Below are 25,144 nucleotides of genomic sequence, written 5' to 3'. Positions count from 1 at the left end.
CCCCCTCCTTCAGCCCATTGACCATACCAGGCAGCAGCACTTGGAGCCAGCAGCTGCCTATCAGCTGCCCAGCTCCCCTGGGCATGGGGTCTTCTGCCACAGCCCTGCCTTCCCTGTGTTATTCTTCTCCCAGGTGAGCATCTCAGCAGCCCACCCAGAGCCCCTCTGGGCAGAGTACTTAGCAACAACTGCTTTTAACTCCACCCGGTGTCCCAGGTTCGGTGAAGACAGCTTTTTCTCCTGTCTTGATCAGTCTGAGGCCGAGCCTCCCATTAGCACTTCCCACCCACAGCAAAGACCAAGAACCTTAGAAACTGGATAAAGCAAAAACCCTGAAGCACCGTAGAGCCAAATGATTAATCAGTTCCAACATATTTTCCTTTCCAAAGGGCCCACTGTGGGCACCAGAGTATAAAATGAATCTCAGGAAAGTCCCTCCCAGAGGGAACCAGGAAAAGACAGCTGACCTAGGAGGACTCAGAGAGGACAGATCTGGGGCAGACAAGCAAGAAACTTCTGGAAGAGCGATGTGAGAAAGGCCCAAGAATGAGCTTAGAACCAGGGGACATGATCAGCTGTGTGCAAGACAAGATCCAACCAGAGTCTGGCTCATGCAAAATTTTTATACATTAGTTGCAACATTTAAAAGTTAGAAGTTTTCACATAAAAATCTGGATTTGTGCTGGCTTTTTTGGGAAAATGAGAAGAGCTGGCAACTGGGCCTGGATTCTATGGTGGCAACTCCTGAATGGAACATGGCCAGCACAGCCCCCTCTTGGGGCCCTCAAGTTTGCCCATCGCTCTCTGAGTGCACAGCGGCTCGTTTCCAGCCTGCCCCCTGACGCTTAGCTCATGTCAAGAAACCAAGTGTCCCTGAGGGCAGGACCAGCCTGGGCGGGAGTCTGGAGATCAGCCATGAACTGATAGGGAGATGGGCAGTCGGGGAGCCCTCCAGAAATTGCCCTGTGCGAGCCTATAGGGCCGAGTCTTCAGGAAGGATTTGAGTTCACAGTGCACTAAATAGCAATGGTGTCTAGGAAGGCTACCAGGGAAGTTCCTTCCTCATCCAGAAAGGCCAGATGGGTGTCATCCCAGACAGAACCCCTCCAAAGTGCTGGGAATCCCCCATCACAGCAGGGAGCCAGCCAGCCCTGCTGGCCATCAGGGGAGATCCACCGCATGTCCAGAATGATCTGAGAAGGCTTCCAGGTCTCCCCAAGATGAGGAGGACTTTGTAAGATTTCTGGAAACGTTATAATTTTCCTCTTTAAATGTCTTGAAACAACACAAAAATCTTTAAACAAAAAAATGTCCTATGAACTTGTTTGGCGGGCAGCAAGGGAGGAGGGCAGGCCGCGGCGACTAAGTGCTATTGCGTAGTCAGTCTTGTGAGGGAAGGGAGCTTGAAAAGAGAGAAGAGGGCACGAGTTTACATTTGGGAGGACCCGGGACCAAGAAGTGACCTGCCAAACCTACCACGGCCTTGGTTACCCATGTTGCTTCGCTCCAAGCCAAAGAATTTTCCAGTTCAGTGGTGTGCCGGAGCCAACGCCTACCAGCTTGCAAGAGCTGGTTGAGCACACCTCTTCCCAGCCTCATGGTCAGGGTCAGTGGCATCATATGGGTAGCCTGAAATCAGCCACCATGGGAATATTTACACAACAAAAGCTGGCAAATGCTACCAACTAGAGTTCTCCGCCCCACCAGGAGCTGTTAATCCCTTACCACTTACCAGCACACCACTGCTGGTTCTTCTGGGCACCACCTGCCAGGTCAGGCCCACGATGTGCTTCTGGGGATTTGTCATGTCTCAGCCAGAGAAGCCCCAAACTCAGCATTCCCCTACAAGGTCCCAAACAGGAAATGCACCGGGCAGACAACAAGCTAAATGAGAATCCAACAGGAGTTCTGAATTACGCTGAACCTTCCCTGACTTCCCTGTTTTCTAATTGCTTATCCAGGTCTGGGGAGAAGGTTTTTCTCTGAGCCGAGTGTTCTTTGTTCTCTCTGAGTTGAGTTCACACAGAAGGAGAAGGGCTGTGGCCAAAGACCATGTTCGAGGCACTAGCCAAGCACCTTTCCACCTCCCTGGGTAGCTGAATTCCCAGCCCACGTGTCGGAAGAGCTCTGTGTTGCAGAAAGAATCCACGAGATGTGTGAAATGGTGCAAAAGGAGTCCAAAAGGGGGAAAAGAGCGCTTTCTTCACAATGCTAATCTGTCTCTTCCTAGATGGCCTTGGACAACCAACTTCCTCCATCTTATGCCAGCCACCAGAATTCAGCACCCCACATACGATTTTGCCATCACCATAGACGTTCTCCTCAGATATCTTTCTCTCTAATTACCTTCCATCTGTCATACCCTTGATCCCATTATTCCTGCTCTTAAATATCACAGACATCACCAGATCTTCATTTCTTTTATTTTCACTCTTCCCCCCTCCCAGCTGGGAAATGGAGGCTGGTCATCTCAACCACTGTCCTTTAATTTCCCTGTATTCTCCTGGACCACAGCATCCAGTTGAACCTTGGATATTATCAATTCAAGGAAAATAAAAGTTATACAAGAAATAAAAAGTAACTATAGCATATGGCAAGGCTGAGAACAAAATTTTTGTAATCGTAATGATGTAAGGATTTGAAAGTTGATTTAACCAAAAATTGCAAAGCAACTAGTAAAGTAGGAGGGTGCCTACAGGAAAAGCTTCCTGTGTTTCCCCTTTACTTTCACACACACCTCTGATGTCAGATGTGTGGGGTTTTCCTCCACACCAAGCAATTCTCTGCAACACCAGTTGGATGCCCTATAATTCAATTCTGACACTAACCAAAGTTAGTGCAGACCCCACTGGTTAAAGTCTCAGTCCCACGAGACCGTGCCCCACTTCAAATGCCAGTCACAAGTAATAGGTCACCAAGGTACCCACAACTTCTGTCTGACTTGGCTACAAATCAGAGGTTCCATGAGCCCTCCTCTCCTTGGATTTGATTGTTGGCTAGAACAGTTCACCAAACTCAGAGAAACACTTACTTACGTTTACCAGCTTACGATTTAATGAAGGGTATGATAAAAGATACACATGAACAGTCAGATGAAGAGATAGATACATAGGGCAAGGTCTGGGAGGATCCTGAGCCCCACGGAGGTGGGGTGTGCCAACCCGGAATTTTTTTTAATTGGGGGATTTTTTATGGAGGCTTCATCACGTTGGGATGATGGATCATTAAGTCAGTCTCCAACCCCCTCCGCTTCCTGAAGGATGGGAGGTGAGATTGAAAATCCCAAGCTTCTAATCATGGCTTGGTCTTTCTGGTGACCACCCCCCCCTCCTGAGGCTATCTGGAGTCCACTCAGAGTCACCTCATTGGAACAAAAGATACTCCTGTCACCCAGGAAACTTCAAGGGATTTAGGAGCTCTGTGTCAGGAAGCAGACAATGAACTCAGGCAATGAAACAAGGATTTCCTTTCCCAGGTTCAGTTACTGATTCTTCTTGGGATGACAGCCCCTGCCTCCTCCTGGGGCAACCTTCCTGGGATCAGCTTCCAGCCTCCGGGGCCCCCTGTGGATCCCTCTCCTTCTCCCTACTCCCTCTTCCTCAGCCTTCCCTTCAGTCCGTCTACCCTTTCTAAGATTCCTCTTTTCACTCCTGTCTCCTCCTCGAGTCCCATCTCCCAAATCAAGTATCACACATAGAGGCTGGCAGAGGGAATGAAGGAATGCTCAGTATCAGGGGAGGGTGGGGCAAGCCAGAGGATACGGGGCATCCTCTCCAGCCCACGGCTACTGCATAGGAATGAAGATCCTGTTGCCAGATTTTTCCACTTATCTGGAGGTCCTTGGCCTTCTGCTTTGTATGAAACTCCCTGTTTTATTTTATTTTATTTTATTTATTTTTGGCTGCTTTGGGTCTCAGTTGTGGCATGTGGGATCTTTTGTTGTGGCACACAGGCTCCTCTCTAGTTGTGGTGCAAGGGCTTCTCTCTAGTTGCAGCGCACGGGCTTAGTTGCCCCATGGCATGTGGGATCTTTGTTCCCCGACCAGGGACGGAACCCGCGTCTCCCTCATTGGAAGGTGGATTCTTAACCACTGGACCACTAGGGAAGTCCCAACTCCCTGTTTTTAAATGTTGACAACTAACTCAAATATCTATGATTAGACCCAGAGACTAAATCGACCAAAAAACTGGGTTCCCCCAGTCCTTGAAGAAATTTCCTTCAAACCTTGACAAGAGATGAGGAAGATATTTATATCCTAGTCTTCTAGGACAGCTAACTACAGAAGGTGGGATAAAGTCTTTAAATTTCCATATTAAATCAGTACGATCTTTCAGAACCTACCAAACACATCATCGTCATCATTATAATTCCATCTTTGCATAGTTCTGACCTTTAGAACACACTTTATTCTAGTGCATTAAAATCCGGGACTTTTAGTTGAAAACTGGCAGTTTTAATTCAGTACAAGAAATACCACCACCAAAAAGAGTCCGCACCCTTGCAGATGCTCACTGAGCACTCCTCCCCACTCCCCCGCTCAAAGCTGGCTCTTTTCCAGGCTCGTCATCAGCAAAGCCTCCTCTGCCCCACTCCCTGCCTCACTCCCAGCATTGTCTGCTGCCATCACCCGCTCCCTGGGGTTCCCAAAGCACAGAATGCCCTTGCTAACTAAGCTGCTCCCTCCCTGAATGATTTTCTGGCCTCCCCTTCCAAGGCCTCCGCCCACCCCACCCCGCGCCTCCCCACCCTGTCCTCACCAGGGACCAGCAGTGGAGGCTTGCCTGGGCTGCCCTCTGTAGGAGATAGAAGAAGGGGGTGGCTGAGGGCTGCGAGTTGGTTTTCTGAGTCCCAGGGTCATACCAGAGCTTTCAGGGTCTTGTTGCAGAGCACCTGCCACAAACACTCCACCAACACACGCAGACACTCCACCAGTAGCCTCCAATCGAGGATTAGACCTCCCTTATCTTTCTGGGAATATTACTGAGTTCTCCCCAGAAAAAGTCCGGGGGCAACTCTCCAAAGCTTCATATATGCTATACTATTTCATTATGTACTTTTTTGCTCCTTTAATAAATATTTCTTTCTGAACTCAGGCCAGTCCCGCTATGCATTCATGCCCAAGCAGCATCTGCCCCTCCCCAAGTGCTGGGGGTGGGGGTGGGTGACGCTGGACCAGGTCAAGTCCCCAAGCATCTATGGGTGCTGTTATCAAACCAGCCCAGCCTTGCCTAATCGTCTGCGGTGGCAGCTTGCTAATGAAAGCCTTGTGACAAAGAGTGAGGCTTCTCTCAGAGGTGGCTGCCCCGACAGCCCCAAGGTGCAGCCGAAAAAGTGCTCTCACTCGCCTCGCTGCCGCAGCCCTTGCCGATCCGATCCCGGGCCTCAGCCATGATAAGAAGAGGCCTCCGGGCGGCAGCAAGACTTGGCCACCACGGAGCCCTTCCTGGCGGCCCCTACATCCTGCCCAGGTTCAGCCTTGCCTCCGCATTCGGATCCTCCATGGACTCCCTGGTGAGTGAGTGCCCCACTCAGCCAGATGGGCAGCCCCTCTCCTAGGGACCGCGGGTGTAGGGAGCACCCCAAATCTCCTCTTCCCAGATTGTGGCCGGAGCAGGTGAGCAGTTTGTTGGGAGCTATTTGATTTGGCAAAGGAAACCAAGTAGCCCAGATCCATAACTAAGACTACCAGGTTACTTTCAACCTGATCTGAATCTTGTGTGGCCACCACTTACTTTCCTCCTATGGCACTCAGACTGTTGCAGCTGAGTTGTGACACCCCCAGACAGAGGACCCTGTGTGTGGCCGACTGCCCATGGGTGCGTTTGGTGCGTGAGCATCTGGCATCACAGAGGACCCCTCCTCATCCCACAGAAGGTACCGCACCACTGTGGGCGCCCAAAACAGGTTTCAAAGGAGGCCCCCTTCCCCGGGCAGGCCCACGGCTATGGACAGAGCTGGAGTAGCCCCTGAAGTGAGGGGGTGATAACAGTGGTCCTCACCTGTGGTCACACCCCCAGGGTAGACAGTGTCTCAGGATGAGCTCTAGTCTGACCATCAGCTCGCACACTCACAAGCTGGGCAACCTTAGCCGTGTTTCTTCAGTTTCCCCATCTGCAAGGTGGGGCTAATGCTAACTGTTCTCAGCCTCAAAGAACAGCTCACAGGCTTTAAAACAGGACAATTTTAATGCGCCACCACAGAGCAGCGTGCCTCTGTCAGCCCCCATGCCTTTCCTTCCCTTCCTTTGCACATTAGTGTCCCCTTCCCTGGTCACCCACAGGAGTCCCCAAGGGTCATCTCCCTCAAGTCAACACTGGCGGAAGGGATTGAAGAGCCCAGGAACCCAGGAGCACACTACCTACAGGTCCCGAAGCCAAAGCAGCAGCCCACCTCCCAGGAAGCTGTCTAGTCTCCCTGATTTTTCCTGCCCAGGTCTCAAGATTCTGTCAGGAGAAGACAGATTTGAAGAATTATGCCCTCCCCAATGCCAGCTGGTGTCCAGACATGCTGAACCTGTACCACGAATTTCTGGAGAAAACTAAGGCCGATGGCTGGATCAGACTGCCCTCCTTCAAGTCCAACAGAAACCACATCCAGGGGCTCAAGTTCCCATTAGTGTTAACAGTTTCCTCAGGTAAGGCCTGGGCGCAGAGGGCCCGTTGGCACACATGCACCCCAGCCCACCAGGGTCAGATCAGCCAGCGCCCTTCCCTGTGGTCAGAGCTGCTCAAAAAGGAAATTCACAAGCTCTGTGCCAGCTCTCAGCCAGAAGTTTTTTCTGCTAACTCCACCCCGCCCGCTGCAGCCCCAGGCAGGTGGATGAGAAAAGCATCCTCTCAGGCCCCTGGCTCCCCTCCTCCCAGGGGAAGAGAGCACACCCTAGCAGCTACCTCTGCTCCCAGCCCAGAGTGCACCCACTGGAGAACTGCTGACTCAGCTCCCTGCCCCGCTGCCTTCTCACCAGGGCTGCTTCCCTTGCTCTCAAGCCTTATCCCAAGTCTTCCTCCCCACCCCACAAAGGTCTGAGGACTCCCCCTTGCCCACTGCAGACCTCCGCACACCATCCCTGCTCTGCTAGGCCCAGAGGCTCTCCTGAAACACCCACGGATCCGAGTGATAGAGTTTTCCACTTTGATCTCTCTGTGTGTGCGTGTGTGTGAGCACGCGTGTGTGTCAACTTGTCTCTCTCATTCACATATGTGTTCTTCCAGCCCAGTGATGAATGGGTGGTACATTGGGTTTAGGGAAAAAACAAAGCAGGTGCACCAAAATTTTTTGAAGACTTTGGATTCCATCCAAAAAGGATATAGTTCTTATAGTCGCCTTGAGAAAAATAATCACAACTTTGGGGGACTCTGCTGCACTCATTTTTCTGTTCAGTATTGTTATTTTGAATTATATGTGAATTAAATGCCATACACTTTAATTTTCAATGTTTAAGGTCTCTTGCCCCGACCCTACATCTATTCTCAGCCAGGGAACTTCATGAGGGTTTCTTCCTCAAGACTCAGGGCTCCCTGAGGACAGGGCTGTGTCCCCACACACCCAGGGCTCCCTGAGGACAGAGCTGTGTCCCCACAGACCCAGGGCTCCCTGAGGACAGGGCTGTGTCCCCACAGACCCAGGGCTCCCTGAGGACAGGGCTGTGTCCCCACACACCCAGGGCTCCCTGAGGACAGAGCTGTGTCCCCACAGACCCAGGGCTCCCTGAGGACAGGGCTGTGTCCCCCTCAGACCGAGGGCCCTGAGGACAGGTCCGTACCTTGCTCTCCAATTGAAGGTTCCCTGAGAGCAGAGCCTGTATGTCCTCTGGTTCTCTCCTCAACCCTATATCTGAGGCCAGGCTCCATCCATGCTGCTGAACGACTGGCCCTTCATCCTGACTGGGCCCCATGCCCTCACGCACTCCTGTCTTCAGCTGTGTCAATCCCCATCTCTCCCCAGACAAAAGTGACTGTCACATCTTCACCAGGTGTATCAAAACGGAAGGACACAAAAAAAAAAAAAAAAAAAAAAAACGGAAGGACAAGGCTACGAGTATGTCATCTTTTTCCACCCATCCAAGAAGAAGTCCGTCTGTCTTTTCCAACCAGGCCCATACCTGGAGGGGCCCCGAGGGTAAGGCCACAGGCAGGCCCAGTGGGGGACATCTTTGGCTGCTTCCCAGGCTTGACTCAGGAGATGGATTGGGTGCAACCAGGCTCTGGGATCTATACCTCTCTCTAAGGAGCTGGGTTGGGAGTGGGAAGCTCTGGGCTCCAGTCTCACAGTATCAGACTTGAAAGAATATTCTGTCATCTGGTCCAGTCCCCACTGTGCAGATAAAAAAGAGCCTCCTTATTCAGGTCTGGGAATTTTCCAGTAAGAAGGGGTCTTAGAAGCCACTTTGAGAAGGATGTGTTGGACTTGGAAGAAGACAGGATCTGGAATTAGGAGCCAGGCTCCCAGTCCTGCTCTGTCAGGCTTGCTTGGAGACACCGAGCAAGCAATTTAACCTCTAGCCTTCGGGCTCCTTGCCTAAATCTTGGTGCAATAATATCTACCTTCCAGAATAGCTGATAGATATGATATTATGGGCCTATATGTATGTGCTCGTAAACCATAAAGCACAATATAGCTATCAGGCCATCTATCCAAACGTCACCTTCTATCCATGGGCAAACTGAGGCACACAGAGGTAAGTTATCTTGCCCAAGGTAGCACAGGCAGTCAAGGTCAGGACCAGGTCTCTCATCCAGGAGCTGGGACTCCAAGTCCATTGCTTCTCCCACTGTACTCCATTGCCTCCAAACTGGCAATAGACCCAGGAAGGAACTCACACTGGACATAAATACATTCACGAGGGAAACCAGGCTGGCCCTGAGCTTCTTGCCCGAGAATACTGGGTCACCGTGTCCACGGGTGTCTGCCTTCTCCATCCTTGTTCCTGCTTTAGACACTCACTGAATGCTATTGTTGGTTTCAGAATTCCTGCAAGGGAGAAGAGGGAGGAGGGGGAAGGAGAAGCTTTAGGGTCCCAAGGCCTGAGAGAGACTCAATTGCAGTTAAACAGAATTCAAAGAACTTAATAGATGTCAGCACCTCTACAGGCCATGGATTCAGACTGCAGCCCTTTGTCACCTTGGCCATCCTTAAGGTATCTTCCATGGGGACACTGATTTCCACACTAGTGCAGGCAGACACTGGGGGACTAGGTCAGAGCTCTACCCAGGCCATGGGTCCCCTCCGTTCTGAAGAGGAACACCCCCAAGAAGGCAGGGATAGGATGGAGTGTGGCTGACTCATGGAGGTGGGGCCGTGGAGTCAGAGGAGGACCACCCAACACTGAGGCCAGAGGACTGAGGGGGTCCAGAGAAGAAATGAGCGCCAAATTAGAAAAACCCAGTTCAGTCTATCTCCTGGGTAAGGAAAAACCCAGTTCTTCCCTGCTACGTCTGTCTTTCCTGTGAGTCTCCTTTACTCTCATATAGAACACTTCCCTTCCGACACTTCTGGTCACCAAATATTCGCAGATTTTTCCCCACAACAAGCAATGTTCTGTGATGCCAGCTGGGTGTCCTACAATTTAACTCCATTCTGACACTGTCTACCTAGAGGTAGTGCCAGATCCCACAGGTTAAAGTCTCAGTCCCACAAGACTGCTCCCACCCTTCTTCAGATGCCAATGGCAAGTGTAGGTCCCCAGGTTACCCACAACTTCTGTCTGATTTGGCTACAATTGGTGGTTCCCAGAACGCTTTCCTGTGGTTGGATTAATTTACTAGAACCACTCACAGAACTCAGAGAAACACTTATAGTTACCAGTTTATTAAAGATATGATAAAGGATGAACATCCAGGTGGAAGAAACCCATAAGGTAAGGTCTGGGAGAATCCCAAGCGCAGGAGCTCCCGTCCCTGCGGAGTTGGGGTGCGTCACTCTTCTAGTGTGGATGTGTTCGCCAACCTGGAAGCTCTCTGAGACCCATACTAATTGGAATTATTACGGAGGCTTCAGCACATAGGTATGATCAATCATTAGCTCCATTTTCAGCCCTTCTCTCTTCTCAAGAGAATTGGGGGAGGGGCGGGGGGCAGGGCTGAAAATTCCAAGCTTCCAATCATGGCTTGGTCTTTCTGGTGACCAGCCCTCAACCAGGAGCCAGCCGGGAGTTGCCTCATTAGAAAAGACACTCCTATCACCCAGGAAATAGAGGTTTTCAGGAGCTCTGTGCCAGGAATCAAGGACAGAGACCAATATACGTATTTTCTATTATCTTGACAAGTACCCACCCAGCCCCTAGGCAGTGAGGCCAGGTAGGCTTCTGGCTGACCAAGAGCTACCCTGAAGCACCTACATACTTGCAGATGGGTCTCCTGCCTGGCCAGTGAGGACAACGAGGGAAGAGCAGGCTTAGGGTTCTTCGGCAACAACTCTTCCCCTCCTTCAAGCAATATGAGAAGGGAGGTGACTAGAAGCGTACGTGAGGTTTTGTAAACATTACCTCATTTGATCTGATGAGATAGAAATTATTTTTATTCACAATTCACAGTGAGAAAACTAAAGCTCAGAAAGGTTTAGCAACTTGCACAAGATCAAACATGTGAACGTGGAGGCAAGGAGTCAAACCAGGTGGGTGTGGTTGCATGGCCCCCAGCTGGGTGCCTTTCTATTGTCCCCAGCTTAACCAGCAATGGAGCTTCGGCATGAAGGTCAGCTTACACAAGTGAGAATGAGAGTTTTATGTGCTGTACATAAAGCAAGTGTTGGCATCATGGCTTTCCACCGGCAGCACTGCTCGGGAGTCTATCTCGTCAGCACTTTATAGGTCCTAGGTTAAGTTCCACGTTTACCCATCTTGGAAATGGGGGCTCAACACTGGCCATAGTGACTAGTGAGGTGAGAGCTGGCCCAAGGTCATGGTTTAGAGACTAAAGCCCCAAAGTTCAGGGGCTTTATCATTCCCTGTAGGAGTGCACCTTTCCAAATTATGGTAGTTGCCGCCAGGAATTAGCTGATGAATCTGAAAAAGGTTTTTCCATTAACTCTAACAACAAAAAAAGTTTTTTCCTGGTGAAATAAAATCATGGTATCAGTGGTTGCTAACACATGCTGTAGCGACATGGAAGACAAATCAGCTGATTTTGACTGGTTTGATCAGACGGGATCCAGATCTGTTTCCTTTCCATTCCTGGGGAAAGATGGAGGTGGGGTTGTTCCAGCCCTGGCCTTGCCCCCTGCCCCCACCACTAGGTTTGCCCACGGAGGTTCACTGGCAGCCATGATAGACGAGACCTTCTCTAAAACTGCTTACCTGGCTGGAGACGGGCTGTTCACACTAAATCTCAACACCAGGTTCAAAAAGTAAGTACGGATCCTTGGGGTGTTGGCCGTTGAGGGGACAGCCATGCGTGGCAGTTGAGGTGTAGAAGTCCTGCCTGTCACTCTCCTTCCCCAGCCACACGGTCCTCTGGTTCCCGGCCGGAATGCAACCTCTGCTGTCAGACTCTGGTTGCTGGCAGATGGGCCCTGAGCCCAGAACCACTTTAGTCCTTGAGGCAGGGCGGGATGAAGAGAAGGATGGGGGGACAGAGAGGTAAAGGGATGGCGGCCAGGGGTTCATGTGAGGGAGGGGCTAAGCCGCCTCCTCTCCCAGCTTGATCCGTATGGGCTCTCTGGCTGTGCTGAATGTTGGCGTGGAAAAGGTTGAGGACCAGAAGCTTTACATATCCTGCGTTGCCCAGAGCACGGACCAGCAGACCGTTTACGCCAAAGCTTCAGGTAGAGAGAGCCTCAGCCCCAGGCCCTGTCCTGCCACCCCGACACCCAGAACAAACAGAAGGGGAATGTTAAGGATCCAGTCCCAAGCCAGGGTCCAGCTTTTTAGAGTGGGGTTGGGTACTTGCAGGAGACACAGACAAAGTGAGGGAAAACCCAACTAGGTTTTTTTTTTTTCTATGTATGAGTGGCCCAACCTGTACCACAGGAGAGGACCCAGGTACTGAGTAACTGGGTGCACATGCTCTGAGCACCCCATCAAGCTCCTACCATCCGTGCTCTGGCTCCAGCCACTTGGCTCCCCCTTCTCTGGCAGGTACTTTCCTCCAGCTGCAGCTGGAAGAGGATTCATCTCAATACTACACACTATGCCTTCAGGAGAGCCTACTGCCAACCGCCTTGCCTACCTGGGACACACCCCAGAGCAGTGGGGGGTGTCCGGGAAGTAACTGGTGAAGTGAGGGAGAAGGCACTTTCCTTTGCATAAATAAAGTCTCACAGCCCCGTTCGCAGTCCAAGACCCTTCTGCAGTTGGAAATGAAAATCCTTCCAGGGCCTTCCACATACCCACCTTCCCATCCAGCACCAATAGAAGCGATGTACTGAGACCTGCCAGGAACCAGGCACTGGGTGAGGCACCAAGCACACAGCGATGAAAGACAGGGCCCCTGGCCTCGAGATGCACAACTGCGGGCCGGGAGCAGAGTGCCCCATCAGCTCCTCCCACCCCACCGTGGCTCTGGTTATGGGTGCAGTGCAGACACAAAGGGAGGGGGCGCGGTCAATTTTACTCTAGGAAAGCGACCAAAGAAGGCTTTCTAGAGGAAGCTGTGCTTGAACGGAGTCTCAGAAGTTAAGTGGTGTCCACCAGGCAGGCAGGGGACTATTCCAAACAGAGGGGCTATTGCGAGCAAAGGCACAAAGGGATGAAAGAGCTCAGCGACTTTGGAGAACAGCAAGGTGTTGACTGGGGCAGGAGTTTAGGGAAAGAGAAGGGGGCAGGGCAGGTGCAGGCCATGGAAGGCTCCTTAAACTCTGCAATGGAGCTTGAACTGTGTCTTGTAGGCAACAGGGAGCCTTCAAAGTGTTTGGGCTAGGGAGTGACATAAAGTTTTGTTTTTTCAAAAGATGACTCTGGTGGCAATAAGAGGTCAGCAAGACTGAATGTGGGAGCACTGGTTAGGAGATCCTTGCAGGGCTCCAAACTAGAGATAGGAAGGACCTGACATGGTTCAAAGCCATGAAGATGAGAGATATGGAATATGTTGCAAACAAGAGTACAGAACTTTGCCACTAATTGTATGTAGTGGATCTGTGAAGGGGAGCCTTCAAGGATGACTCCAAGTTTCCAGCTTGGTGCTTCCAGGTGGCATCATTGGGAATACAGGGGAGCAAGTTTGAGGTGGGGGAAGATAATGAGCTCAGTTTCACACGCATGGAACCCCATGGAACCCCCATCGCATGGTGATCCCCAGCAGGAGCCTGGATATTGTCATTCGGAACTCAGAACTGTTGACATACTGACTCGATTTGTAAGTCATCAGTATAAAAACTGACATGGAATCCCTGGGAGTGGATTATGCAGAATGAAAGTGAAGAGGAGGCAAAGGGTGTGAGAGTGACAGGATGGGAGAGAAAGGAAGGACAGGGAAAGGGGTCAAAGACAGAACCTTTGGTCACACTAAGGCTTAAAGCTGGGGCAGAGAATCAAAAACCCACTAAGGGGGCTTCCCTGGTGGCGCAGTGGTTGAGAGTCCGCCTGCCGATGCAGGGGACACGGGTTCGTGCCCTGGTACGGGAAGATCCCACATGCCGCGGAGCGGCTGGGCCCCGTGAGCTATGGCCGCTGAGCCTGCGCGTCTGGAGCCTGTGCTCCGCAATGGGAGAGGCCACAACAGTGAGAGGCCCGCATACTGCGAAAAAAAAAGAACAAAAAAAACCCCACTAAGGAAGCCAAGAATAGGACAGGATGGACCATCCTTAACAAGGCGAGGTCAACAGTATCAAATGCTAAATAGAAGGCAAGGCAGATGGGAACTAAAAAGAGGCCTTTGGACTTGGCAGAGAGGAAGGTGGTGGTGTTCTTTGCCAGGAGGTGGGAACAAAATCCAGATTATGGTGGATGAAAAACTGAATGGGAATAACAGAGTGAAGCTAGATGACTCTTTCTAGGAATTTTGTTGTTGTTGTCATTGTTACGTTATTTAAAGAAAGAGATTTGAGTATATTTATAAATTGTTTTGGAAGGAGCCAGTGGAGAGAGGCTGAAACCCTAGGAGAGAGAGAGGTGTCCTCCAACAGAACAGCTATATGGTCTTAGAGATGGATCAAGAGCACAGTGGAGACAGGAGTCACGGGACAGCATCAACATGACTCTGAGACCAAAAGGAAGAAGTGGGGCATGCAGAGCAGGACGGAAAGTTGCCGGGATCTATGCCAGAGCACCTCGACTTCCTCAGTGAAATAGGAGGCAGGCCATCAGTGGGGAAAGAGGTCCGGAGGAAGGGGTGCACATTTCTAAGGAGGAAAGGTTTGATGTGAGGGGGAAGAACAATGGACTGGAGGAGGCAATGGCCACCCAGGAGAAGACTGTACCTCCTCTGGGCCTGCAGAGGACAGGGGTGGGAAACTGAGCAGCTTCCACAGGGATAGGCAGGATTCCATCAAGCCCAGTAGGTGGAGGGGATGTCCAGGGAGAGGTCAAAGATTAGAGGAGTTTTACCAAAGAATGAGAGCTCCAAGTGACGTGTCATAAAGGATTTTATTATTAGGTATGGTAATGCCAAGTGCTGAGACAGATAAACCTTTACATCTCCATAATCTAACCTGTATCTTAAATAGACTGTACTTTTCACTCACACAAAGTCCAATTTTTGGTGTCTAGCAGTCATTCAGGAACCTGACTGACAAGCATGATCTAACACATGATTTCCAAAGTCATCCTGGGTGTTGACATCCAGTTGCCAGAAGAGAGAATAACGAGGGAGGTTTAGGGGGCCAAACTTCAAAGTGTTTCCTCAGTCACAAGACCGCACCAAACTGCAAGGGAGGTTGGCTGGAAAATATGATGTAACTATATGTTGTAGAAGAAAGAGAAATAGGTTTGGTAAGTAGCTAGCACCCACTGCCTCAGTTTGAAAGGAGGATAGGCAGAGGAGGGATGGGTCTGTGTCCAAACCCTCATCCTGACAAGTGAAGAATTCAAGTTCAGGCCTCAGCTAAGATTCCAGGACCTGGGACTAGGGCTGGGGATTCAGGGGATCAGAGAGAAGGAAGTTTTTGTGGCATGGAACAGGGTCAGAGAGTTGGACCCAAATTCAGCAGTGGTGGAGAGGTGGGTGGATCAGGTTCTCTTTCTAGTAACTAGACCACACACTTCCTGAGCCATCTGTCTTGAATAACAAGCAAAAGATTGGTTGACGTGGATTTGAAGGCACTTGATCCAGTGCCCTCCAAAAACGGGAGACTTACTAGAGGCCATAACAAGAAATCTTGTGGCAGCCAACTATGCCCTCCCCCATATACTCACATAAAAACTCTTTCTCCTGCGCTTTCACAGTTGCCTTTGATAACCTATTAAGCCCAGAGTCTAAATCAGTGTATACCAAAAACATATTGTCCTTTATTCACGGTCAAAAAGGACCTAATCTTCATTTAAACACTCCCAAGAGAAGAAGGGAAATATATTCTATCCTTCCTATGCAGTCAAGTAAACGAAGGGAACTGAAACAGTGGTACTTGGAAACTCAAGTACAGCTTGCTTCTCTCTTCTCTCATCTGGAAACTGGATGCCAACACCCAGGATGACTTTGGAAGTCATGTGTTGAGGATGGCAGAGGTTGGACGCACACTGTCACTTCTCTACTGGGGCCAGCTTCTAACAGAAACAGGCAAAAGCTGGAAATCTACAGAGGTAGGAGGCTCTCAGGCAAGGCCCCACAGCCGGGCTGGGAGTGTCAGCCTTGACTAGAGAAGGCCAAGTGGGCAGGCAGGGATCTTGGTAAGGGGAATGAGGTCATCAGCTGCTGGAATACTTCTCTAGTGTCGAGGGCTTTGACAGATGCCTCTCTTCTCCCAGGAGGCCAAGTATTGCAGCTTTCTAGGCAGAACAAGGGGAGTTTCTGCCTCCACACTTTAAAAACCAATTCCATGTGTAGTGCATTCATTGGAATTACAGCTACTACATAGGCAGATGGGGTGGAATCCAACAAGCCATCCAGGCAAATGTGGCAGGTTATTCTGCTCGAATCAGCTTATTCTGCTTGAAGGATATGTGTTCTCCAAATGTCTGAATCAAGTGCCAAGAGAAACCAAAGAGTGAATAAGGCAATTGTAAGACCAACCAGTTCCAGACGGCAAGGGACATCAATAGTCCATACCAGCTCTTAAAGAAGGGGCCCCTAAAGTCTTCCTGAAACTAAGACCACAGAGTTAGGTCATTTATCACGGGTCCTGGGTGAGGAGCCAGAGCTGCAAGAAACAGTATATCACCAACCCTATCACCTGCTAGCACCTACAGTGAGCATTGGCGGCCAAGTCACGCTGCCTGAGGCCACCGCTCAAGGACACAGGACAATTTAGCAGAAAAGCCCAGGGAGTCTTGTAGCAGTTGTCTGCCGACCTGGAGGAAAGGTCTGTCTCCTCTGTGTCTCTTCATCTGGCTTGAACCAGGAAAGCACTCTGTACTTTAAGTCCTCTAAGTGGCCCAGTCCTCTAAGTGGCCATCTACAGTGGCACTGGCGAGAAAAAGGAGGTCAAGGCCCTGGGTCACCTACATAGTTCTTTTTCCTTTTCTTTTTTTTTTTTAAATAAATTTTATTTATTTATTTTTGGCTGCATTGGGTCTTCGTTGCTGCGCGCGGGCTTTCTCTAGTTGCAGCGAGCGGGCGCTACTCTTCGTTTCAGTGTGCGGGCTTCTCCCAGCGGTGGTTTCTCTTGTTTGGGAGCACGGGCTCTAGGTCCATGGGCTTCAGTAGTTGTGGCACGTGGGCTCAGTAGTTGTGGCTTGCGGGCTGTAGAATGCAGGCTCAGTAGTTGTGACGCTCGGGCTTAGTTGCTCTGCGGCATGTGGGATCTTCCCAGACCAGGGCTCAAACCCGTGTCCCCTGCATTGGCAGGCAGATTCCTAAAACCACTGTGCCACCAGGGAAGCCCACCTACATAGTTCTTGAGTGGCAGCAATGGTGCTGGAAGAGGTGAGGAGGCCACACCCTGGGTCCTCATTCAAGGGAGAAGCTCTGCTCAATTATGAAGACCCCTGGGGTACAAGAAAAAACCGTGCTCTTTAAGATAGAAGATCTGAGTTCTAGTCTCAACTCTGCTACTGTTTGGCCATCATTTCTCTTTGGGTCTGTTTCCTGCTCTATAAAAATGAAAGAGTAGGGCTTCCCTGGTGGCGCAGTGGTTGAGAGTCCGCCTGCCGATGCAGGGGACACGGGTTCGTGCCCCGGTCCGGGAGGATCCCACATGCCGCGGAGCGGCTGGGCCCGTGAGCCATGGCTGCTGAGCCTGCGCGTCCGGAGCCTGTGCTCCGCAACGGGAGAGGCCACAACAGTGAGAGGCCCGCGTACCGCAAAAAAAAAAAAAAAAAAAAAAAAAAAAAAAAAAAAAAAAAAATGAAAGAGTAGATGAGGTGATCTCCAAGTTCCTGGTCTGACGTCTTATTGTTTGGCTACCCAGTGTGTCAGTCATTTGCTTGATTGCTCTCAGATCCCCACCCTTCCCCTACCCTGCCTTAGACTGCAGAGGGCTAGTGCCTGCAATATACATTTCCCAGTCTCCTTTGTCATCTGGCTTTGGAAGGCTCTGGTGGAAGACTGGAAGGTGGGAAGTAAGGAGGTGTAAGGGTATTTCTCCCCTTCTCTGTTTTGGGAGGCAACTCAAGTAGTGGCTGTGTCTCCATGGTTACAGATCCTGCTAGACAGCCCTCATCTTCCTATTTGCCTTTTTTGTTCTTCCACCACCTTGGTAACAAATTCCCTGTGTCAAACTCCCTCTGTTGAACCATCTAGCAACTGCTGTTTTCCTCACCAGACCCCAACGAACACAGCCAGGTTGTGGATTATCTGCGGTCAGTTTTCAATCCCACTGCTGTACACCCTTGTGTGCATCCTTAATTTAATATCCACCAAGAGAAGGAAATGGAAGGCAAGAGAAAGGAGGAAAATGAACTGTCAGAGATTGAGCATAACCCTGGCTAGATCCAAATCTCTGCCCATTTTCCCCCAGCGCACTGCACAGCTGAACACAGCTGGAGAAAACCCACACAACCTTGCTGTCCGGTCTCACTTCAAAGCCTAGATCGTTATCCTAAAGTGGGCCCGTAATACTGCCCTGCAGTCATCCTGCAGTTTCCTAGATCATTCACTCTCCTGCTTTCCTAGGCGGCTGTTTCTTTCCTAGTCCTCTCTACTCAAATGCCTAGCACCACCTCCTCCCCCATCATCACTCTCAGCTAAAGACCTTGCTTCCTGTTTCACTGAGAAATCAGAAGCATTCAGAAAGGGCAAAGCTCCCACTACCACACCTCTCCACCTACTACCTCTACCAATTTATTCTACTTCCCCTCCAGTAACTGTGGGGGAACTGTTCACACAGTAGGCAGGGGACCACCCTCAGCTCTGTTTCTTATGCATGACACCTATTTCTTCTAGTCTACTTGGCAATATTGCTCCCAATATTCTCCTTTCTCTCTTCTGCATTATCAGTTTTCCTTTCCTATTTGATTTTTCCCATCAGCAAACATACCGTATTTCTGTCATTTAAATTTTTTTCTCTTGAGTCTACTCCCTGTCTGGCCACTGCCCCACTTCTCCCTACTCTTTTAGCGCGCTCTTCCAGAGAGTTGTCTTTGCTCTCTTCCTTCTATTCTTTCTCAAGCCCACTCCAATCAGGCTTTTGCCTTCACCACTCCATTGAAATTGGTCTTGGCAAAGTCACTAGTGACTCTGCAGGGCTAAATCTAATGGTCAACTCTCAGTCCTTATTTTATCGGACCTTCCCACAGCATCTGGCACAGCTGGTTCCTCCTCCTCTCCCACTCTAACTGTTGGGCACTCAGGACTCGGTCTTTGGATCCTTTTTCTTTTCCACCTTCAGTTCATCAAATCTTGTGACTTTAAATTCCATCTACATTTCTCTTGGTGCCCACATTTATACTTCCAGTCTGGGCCTCTCCTCTGAGCTCCGGATTCATATATCCAACTGCTTACTCAACATCTCCATTTAGATGTCTAACAGACATCTCCTCATTTAATAGATCTAAAACTGAGCCCCTGATATTTCCCCCTCTCAGTAAATGGCAACTCCATTCTTCCAGTTGTTTAGGCCAAGAACCTTGGATAATTCTTTCTCTTAAATGGGGATGGATCCATCAGGGAATCCTACTGACTCTATCTACAGAATATATCCAGAAACTGACTTCCACAACACAGATCCATGCCCCAATCATCTTGTGCCAAGATTATTTCAATATTCTCCTATCTGAGTTCCCTACTTACGGCCTTACCCTTTTTATTCTATTCTCAACGCAGCCACCAGAGCAACCCTTTTAATGCATAAGTCAAGTCATATCACTCCTCAGCTCGCCACAATAAGAAGCTAAAATTGTTACAAATGCTACAAGCCCCCAAAGAGTCTGGCCCCGCTCTCTCTGACCTCACCTCCCCATCACTCCTTCTGTTCCAGCTACACTGGCCTCTTCGCCTCCTTGAACACTCCAGGCATACTTCTGCCTCAGGGCCTTTGCACTTCCATCGCTTCTGCCTAGAATGCTTTTCCCTCAGATATCCTTCCTCCTTCCTTCATACCGCTATTGAAATGTTACATTCTCAAGGTGGCCATCTTTGACCACACTATTTAAAATTGCGTGCTCTCCTGACACCCTCTATGATCCTCCCCTAATTTAATTTTTTCCCCAACAGTGATTTCCATCTAATAAACTGTATTTTTTACTCAGTTATTTTTGTCTGTGGTCTTCCTTCCCCCACTAAAGTATCTAGCCAGAAGATTTCTCTGTTTTCTCACTGCTATATCCCCAGAGCGCAGTATACAGTGCCTGGCACATAGTAGGTAGTCAATAACTATGGATGAATGAATGAATGAATGAATGAAGCCACAGAATCAAACTTCCTTAAATCCTACCCTTCCTCTGGACTGCTTATCATAGAAGACAAAAATGTCCTTATTGTCAAGTCAGATTGAAGTGGGGTTTCTCTTTTCATGTACTTTTAGCAGAAGTCAGCCTAACTGATGCACATGTGTGATCTTATTTAATCTTCATGCCAACTCTGAGAGTTAGGTATTTTCTCTCCATTTTTCAGATGGGAAAGGTGAACCCCAGAGAGATTAAGTTATAGGCCAGAGGTCACACAGCTAGTAAGTCCCAGAGCTCAGATCCCCAACCCACCTGACTGATGCCACAGCTGTGAGTTCTTGGCTGCAGCACTCCACACAGACCACCCTCCCCAGAAATGACACCAGGGCTGAGTCCGCAGCCACAGGATTGGAGGGTCTGTGTGCCACCAGGGATCTCCATAAAAGAAACATTTGCTCCCCCCAAACCCTCAAGTATCAGATGTCAGAATAATCATCTTGTTTCCTGAGTTTCACAATTTATCTTGTTGCTGTCGTTATTGCCTGTCTGCTTCCCCATTCTATGTCTCCCCAGCACCTAGCACAATGAAGGGATAAATGAACTAATTCAGACACAATTCTGCTCAATATCATTCATCCATTCAACAATCCTGCTTGAGCACCTGCCTTGTTCTAAGCACTGTCTTTGTGATGCTTACAGTCTGCTAAGGGAGGAGGACATTAAATAATCACAGAAGTAAATCACAGGAAAAAAGAAAACAAAACTGTGAACAGTACCATAAAGGAAAAGTATGGGATGCTGTGAAAGTAGACAAGAGAACCCCCTAATTTCAATGGGAGCATGTCAGTGAGGGCCTCCAGATCTGAAGGGTGAAGGGGAAGTGGTCCTAGAAGAGGAAATAGCTTATGCAAACATCCTAAGGAGTGAATGAAGGATAGCGAGTGTGCCTGGAGTACAGTTGATGGTCTCATCTTGTCAGTGGTGGCCTGTGTCTCCTAGGATCTGCCTTCAAGGAGGGGAAGGAATGGGGAGACATCCTCCATGTTTACAGTTTAACACACTTCTGACAAGGATGGGCGGGGTGGGTGGACACAGCCTGACCTTGACTCACTGATGGAAACAGCTCTGTCCTCAGTGTCTCTATGTCCAGAAATTTCAAGCTTGGTCCCTTTTCCCTGGTCCAGTGTAATTGAGAGAACCAGTCACCACAAATCACTCTGTCTGGGAGCAACTGGGATGTCTCCAGAACTGAACAACGGGGGTCAAGGCAGGATTCCAGCAAGGAGGGCTTTGCAGAAGTTACCATTTGTGTCGCAGTGCCTGTGGTTTTCACTTAGGAGGGCTGGGTGGGGCCAGCGTAGCATTAAGGGATGGAGGCCACTGCCCACTAATGGCTGTCTCCCTTTTCACTGCAGCCCTCCCCAACTCCCAAGCATCCAGGGCCCAGCAGAGAAGGCCCCAGGGCACAGGGCTGGCTTGCTGCTAGCAACCTGAAGGGAGGAGTTAAGAAGGCCGGCCTGATGGCCGCAAAGACAGAGCTGTGTTTATCCAGGAAAAGAGGTCGTACGTAGGCAACGGAGGCCCCTGCCAGTTCCTCCCAAGACTGGGCTGGGGTAGCAAGCTGGAGAGGACGCTGCTCCTCCACCCCGGGGCTCTGAACGCCTCCTGGCCAGAGGCCAGGACCCAGAGGCGGCCCACCAGTGATGCCTGCACTCTGGGCGCCTGACCGAGCCTGCTGCCGTGGGCTCAGACTCCCAGGCAGAAAGTCGGAACATCGCGCTCCCTGAGGTGCGGCGAGGGGGTGCGGTAAGCGCGCGCTGGCGGCGGGGCCTCCTGGAGTCAGCTCAGGGGGTGGCAGAGGATCAATGCTGTCTTTGTGCTCACTGTTTTCCTAGGGAGAAAGGGAGTGGGGAGTGGGAGGGGCGGCCCAACGGCTGGGCCCTCGCGGCAGAACTCGGGATGCGGTAGGGCTGGGACGCAGGGAGCGGAACAGTCCGGGCTTTAGGAGGGGTGGGATTCTGTGCTCCCGAGAGGTGCGTCTCCTTGAACCGGCCCTAAGTGCTCGCTCGCAGGGCAGCAGCAGCCAAGTGTGCGGTGAGTCTGCTTCTGGCCTGGAACGACTCGGGAAGGCGAGGGAGGCGCGAGAGGAGGCAGGTGTGGCTAGGGCCGAAGGATGGCTCAGCCTGGAGAAGCTTGCCGTGCCGCCCGGGAGTGCAGCCTGCGGGGATGGGGTGCTGGGGAAAGGGGGGTAGTCCCAAGGGGCGCCAGATCAGACACTGGAGGAGAGCCTTGGTCTTCTGGATTGGGCATGAGAGAAGGGGGTGAACCCTCCAAGGGCCGCGGTGTCTCTTCAGGGGGAGAGTGTATAGGAGCGGGGGTTCCGAACCCGGGTCGGTGTCTGCGGCTACAGACCTTTTGTTAATGAGGGTGTTACTCTATTCTCCTAATAGGAGTCTAGGCTCCTAGTGGGTGTGTTAGGCCTTCTAACTCTGAAGTGGGTGTACATCTTCAGTACCAGCGGGAGCAATGGGAGAGCCTGTGTACTCGGATGTCCGAGGCCTGATCCGAAAATGTGACTGTCTAGCCCTGGGCTCCCTCTATTTCTCCCCGGACCCCCCGACTTTGCCGCCCTTTGTCCCTCCCCATCCTCCCCCCACCCCGCTCAAACAGGGGCTTGTGCACCCCGTGGGCCCGTAAAGAAGGGCACGGCGGCAGACCACCCCGTGCTCGTTTGCAGCATCACCCACCTTGGGCTTTCCTTCTTTCCTTGTACAGGCCCCCACCTGAGACGCTGGGTTTGGACCCTCTCGGCCTCGTGGAACTCGGACTTTCAGCCCCCCACCCCACCGCATGTGGCTCTTGAAGAAAGCTGGCTACTGGGTGGGGGCCGCGGAGCCCAGGGCCCGGTGGGCGCCCTCCGGCCTGTTTCCTAAGCGCCGCACCCCGTGCCCGCTGGCTCGCGCCTGCCCCAACGTCCTCACCCCCGATCGCATTCCGCAGTTCTTCATCCCGCCTCGGCTCCCCGACCCAGGCGGCGCCGAGCTCCTCAGCGGGCGCGACGTGGACGGCCGCGGCCTCCCCGAGGCCTGTTCGCTGCCGCACTTGGCAGGCCGCGAAGGTTGGGCCTTCCTGCCCGAAAGCCCGCACACGCGCCGGCGCGAGTCCCTGTTCCACTCGCCGCCGCCCGCCCCGGCCGGGGGGCTGCCCCCCGCGCAGTCCAGGCTGCACGTCTCCTCCCCGGACCTGCGCCTCTGCCGGGCCCCCGACAGCGACACGGCCTCGTCGCCCGACTCGTCGCCCTTTGGCTCGCCGCGGCCAGGCCCCGGCCGGCCCCGGCCGCCCAGGCCGCGCTCGCTGTCCCCGGAGGAGGCGAGCTCGGCCGACACCAGCCTGTACGCGCCGCGCCGAGCGGGGCCGCCCACGCCGCCGCTCTTCCACCTCGACTTCTTGTGCCGCCAGCTGCGGCCGGCCAAGGAGAGCGTGCTGCGCCTCGAGCCCCTGGGCGGGCAGCTGCGGCTATCCGCCGAGTACCAGGCCTGGCCCGGGCGGCTGCGGCTGCGCCTAGTGAGCGCCGAGGGCCTGCCCGGGTCGCGGGCTGGCCCCAGGAGCGGCGGCGGCGGCTGCTGCGTGGTGCTGAGGCTGCGGCCGCGCGCCCGGGCGCGGGGCCAGCGGAGCCGCGTGGTCAAATGCAGCGCCAACCCCATCTTCAATGAGGACTTTTTCTTCGACGGGCTCGGCCCGCCTGACCTGGCCGCCCACAGTCTGAGGGCCAAGGTGCTGGACAGGGGAGCAGGCTTCCGCAGGGACGTGCTGCTGGGGGAGTGTGAGACGCCCCTGACTGCCCTGCTGCCCACCCTGCGTGGTGGGCTAGGTCCCGGAGCCTCCCTGGCGCCTGCCCATCTCAGCCTGTAGCCTGAGAGACTGTCTCTTCCTCAGGAGGTCTCCACCGGGTCTGCAGTCCTCATTCTTTCCATCTGCCCGGCATGCATTTATTTTTGCTAATAAAATATCTGTTTGTCTCTGGCGGTATCTCTCCCACTTGTTGGCACCCTACGCTCTCAGATCTGCAGCCTACCCTCCTCCCTCTGCCCTGGCCGTACACGGGATGGAGGAAGCTCATTCAGTTGTCTGATTTGGAGCAGACCTTAAGCAGTGGTTCTCAAACTTGAATGAGCATCACAATAACCAGACATCAGAAATCCTAGATGAGCTTGGTAAACATGCAGAAAGAATCCTGGGCTCCATTCCTGAGAGACCCTGACACTAGTTCAGTAGGTCTGGCCTGAGTAGGTTCTAGGTTCCCTGTTCAACCAGGTCCCTACCCCTTCAGGGGGCCCTCCAATCACTGAGTCACTCCAGAAAAAAACTCTGTGACTGAAACCAGCAAAAGCCACCTTCCGCTGGGGGTTCCTTGGGGCTGCACAGGGGAAAGCAGCACTACCCCACCCATCTACCCACCCCCCCCATCTGTTCTGAAGAGAGATGAAATTTCCGTGTCTTGGAAGTGAGTCAGTGACTGTAACACTAGCACGCTATGCCTTTAGGTGTCCTCTCTCTTGCCTGTCCCTTCCACACCTGTGCCACCCTTGGGGGTAAAGCTGGAGCCAGGAGCTAGAACAGTGCTTGGGTAATGAAAGACCAAGATAGAATGTCCCAGGGATTGAGGTCCTGGGGGAGGAGGGGGTCCCACTGGACTGTGAGAACTGTTCTCAGGGGCACCCAGAAAACGCTACCCCAGTGAGTAGGGGCAGAATGTGGAAAATGGATAAATGTAGGTCACATTGTGTTTACCTCCTACCTGAATGTCCCTGACATCAGCAGTGACCTTCTTCTCTCTCCCCCACCTTCCCTGGAGCTGGTTCCTCTTGGCTCAGGCCAGGCTTGGAGAAGGAAAGAAGGGAGGGGGAGAGGGAGGGAGGAAGGGAGGCGCTGTGCCAACCTAACTTCTTTCTCCCTCCCCGCTTTCTCATTTTGCCCGGTGGCCCTAAGCAGGGCCAAGCCTGCCTGCTGGATCTAGATAAACCTCAGCATGTGTAATGCTAGCATCACACACACACACACACACACACACACTTGCATTCAGAGCACCCCTCGGTTCCTTCTCCCTCCCCTGATTACATCCCTCCCCACCCCACCCTCAACCCCCCAGACCAGGGAAATCTTGCTCCAGATGTCCACTAGGTGGTAGCATTGATCAAATAATATTAAGTGCTAACAGCTGCGCCAAGATAATCGCCATGCAAGGAACCGTTCCAACAACTTGCCAACAACCCCATTGAGGGTTAAGTACT

General features: G+C 51.8%; 2 protein-coding genes across 3 annotated transcripts; both read left to right on the top strand.

Annotated features, from left to right (window-relative positions):
• The first annotated feature begins 5,389 nt into the window (after positions 1–5,389).
• Positions 5,390–22,105, top strand: THEM5 (thioesterase superfamily member 5). The gene is made up of 9 exons (XM_032650877.1): positions 5,390–5,512; positions 6,434–6,635; positions 7,946–7,979; positions 8,015–8,119; positions 11,234–11,344; positions 11,637–11,761; positions 12,075–12,185; positions 21,604–21,659; positions 21,926–22,105. Exons 1-9 carry the CDS (start codon positions 5,390–5,392, stop codon positions 22,103–22,105), a joined length of 1,047 nt encoding a protein of 348 aa, XP_032506768.1.
• C2CD4D (C2 calcium dependent domain containing 4D) lies at positions 21,235–23,877 on the top strand. Of its 2 annotated transcripts, none has more exons than XM_032648120.1 (2): positions 21,235–21,641; positions 22,629–23,877. In XM_032648120.1, exon 2 carries the CDS (start codon positions 22,704–22,706, stop codon positions 23,763–23,765), a length of 1,062 nt encoding a protein of 353 aa, XP_032504011.1. In that variant the 5' UTR covers positions 21,235–21,641; positions 22,629–22,703; the 3' UTR covers positions 23,766–23,877. The 2 variants fall into 2 exon arrangements, with proteins under 2 accessions (XP_032504011.1, XP_032504019.1); XM_032648128.1 differs by having other exon boundaries at positions 21,235–21,659.
• Positions 23,878–25,144: the final 1,267 nt, after the last annotated feature.

Source organism: Phocoena sinus, chromosome 1 (assembly GCF_008692025.1).
Source record: "Phocoena sinus isolate mPhoSin1 chromosome 1, mPhoSin1.pri, whole genome shotgun sequence".
In the NCBI taxonomy this organism is placed as follows: Eukaryota; Metazoa; Chordata; class Mammalia; order Artiodactyla; family Phocoenidae; genus Phocoena; species Phocoena sinus.
The sequence above is the reverse complement of the archived record's forward strand: the minus strand, read 5'-3'. Positions and strand labels throughout refer to the sequence as shown.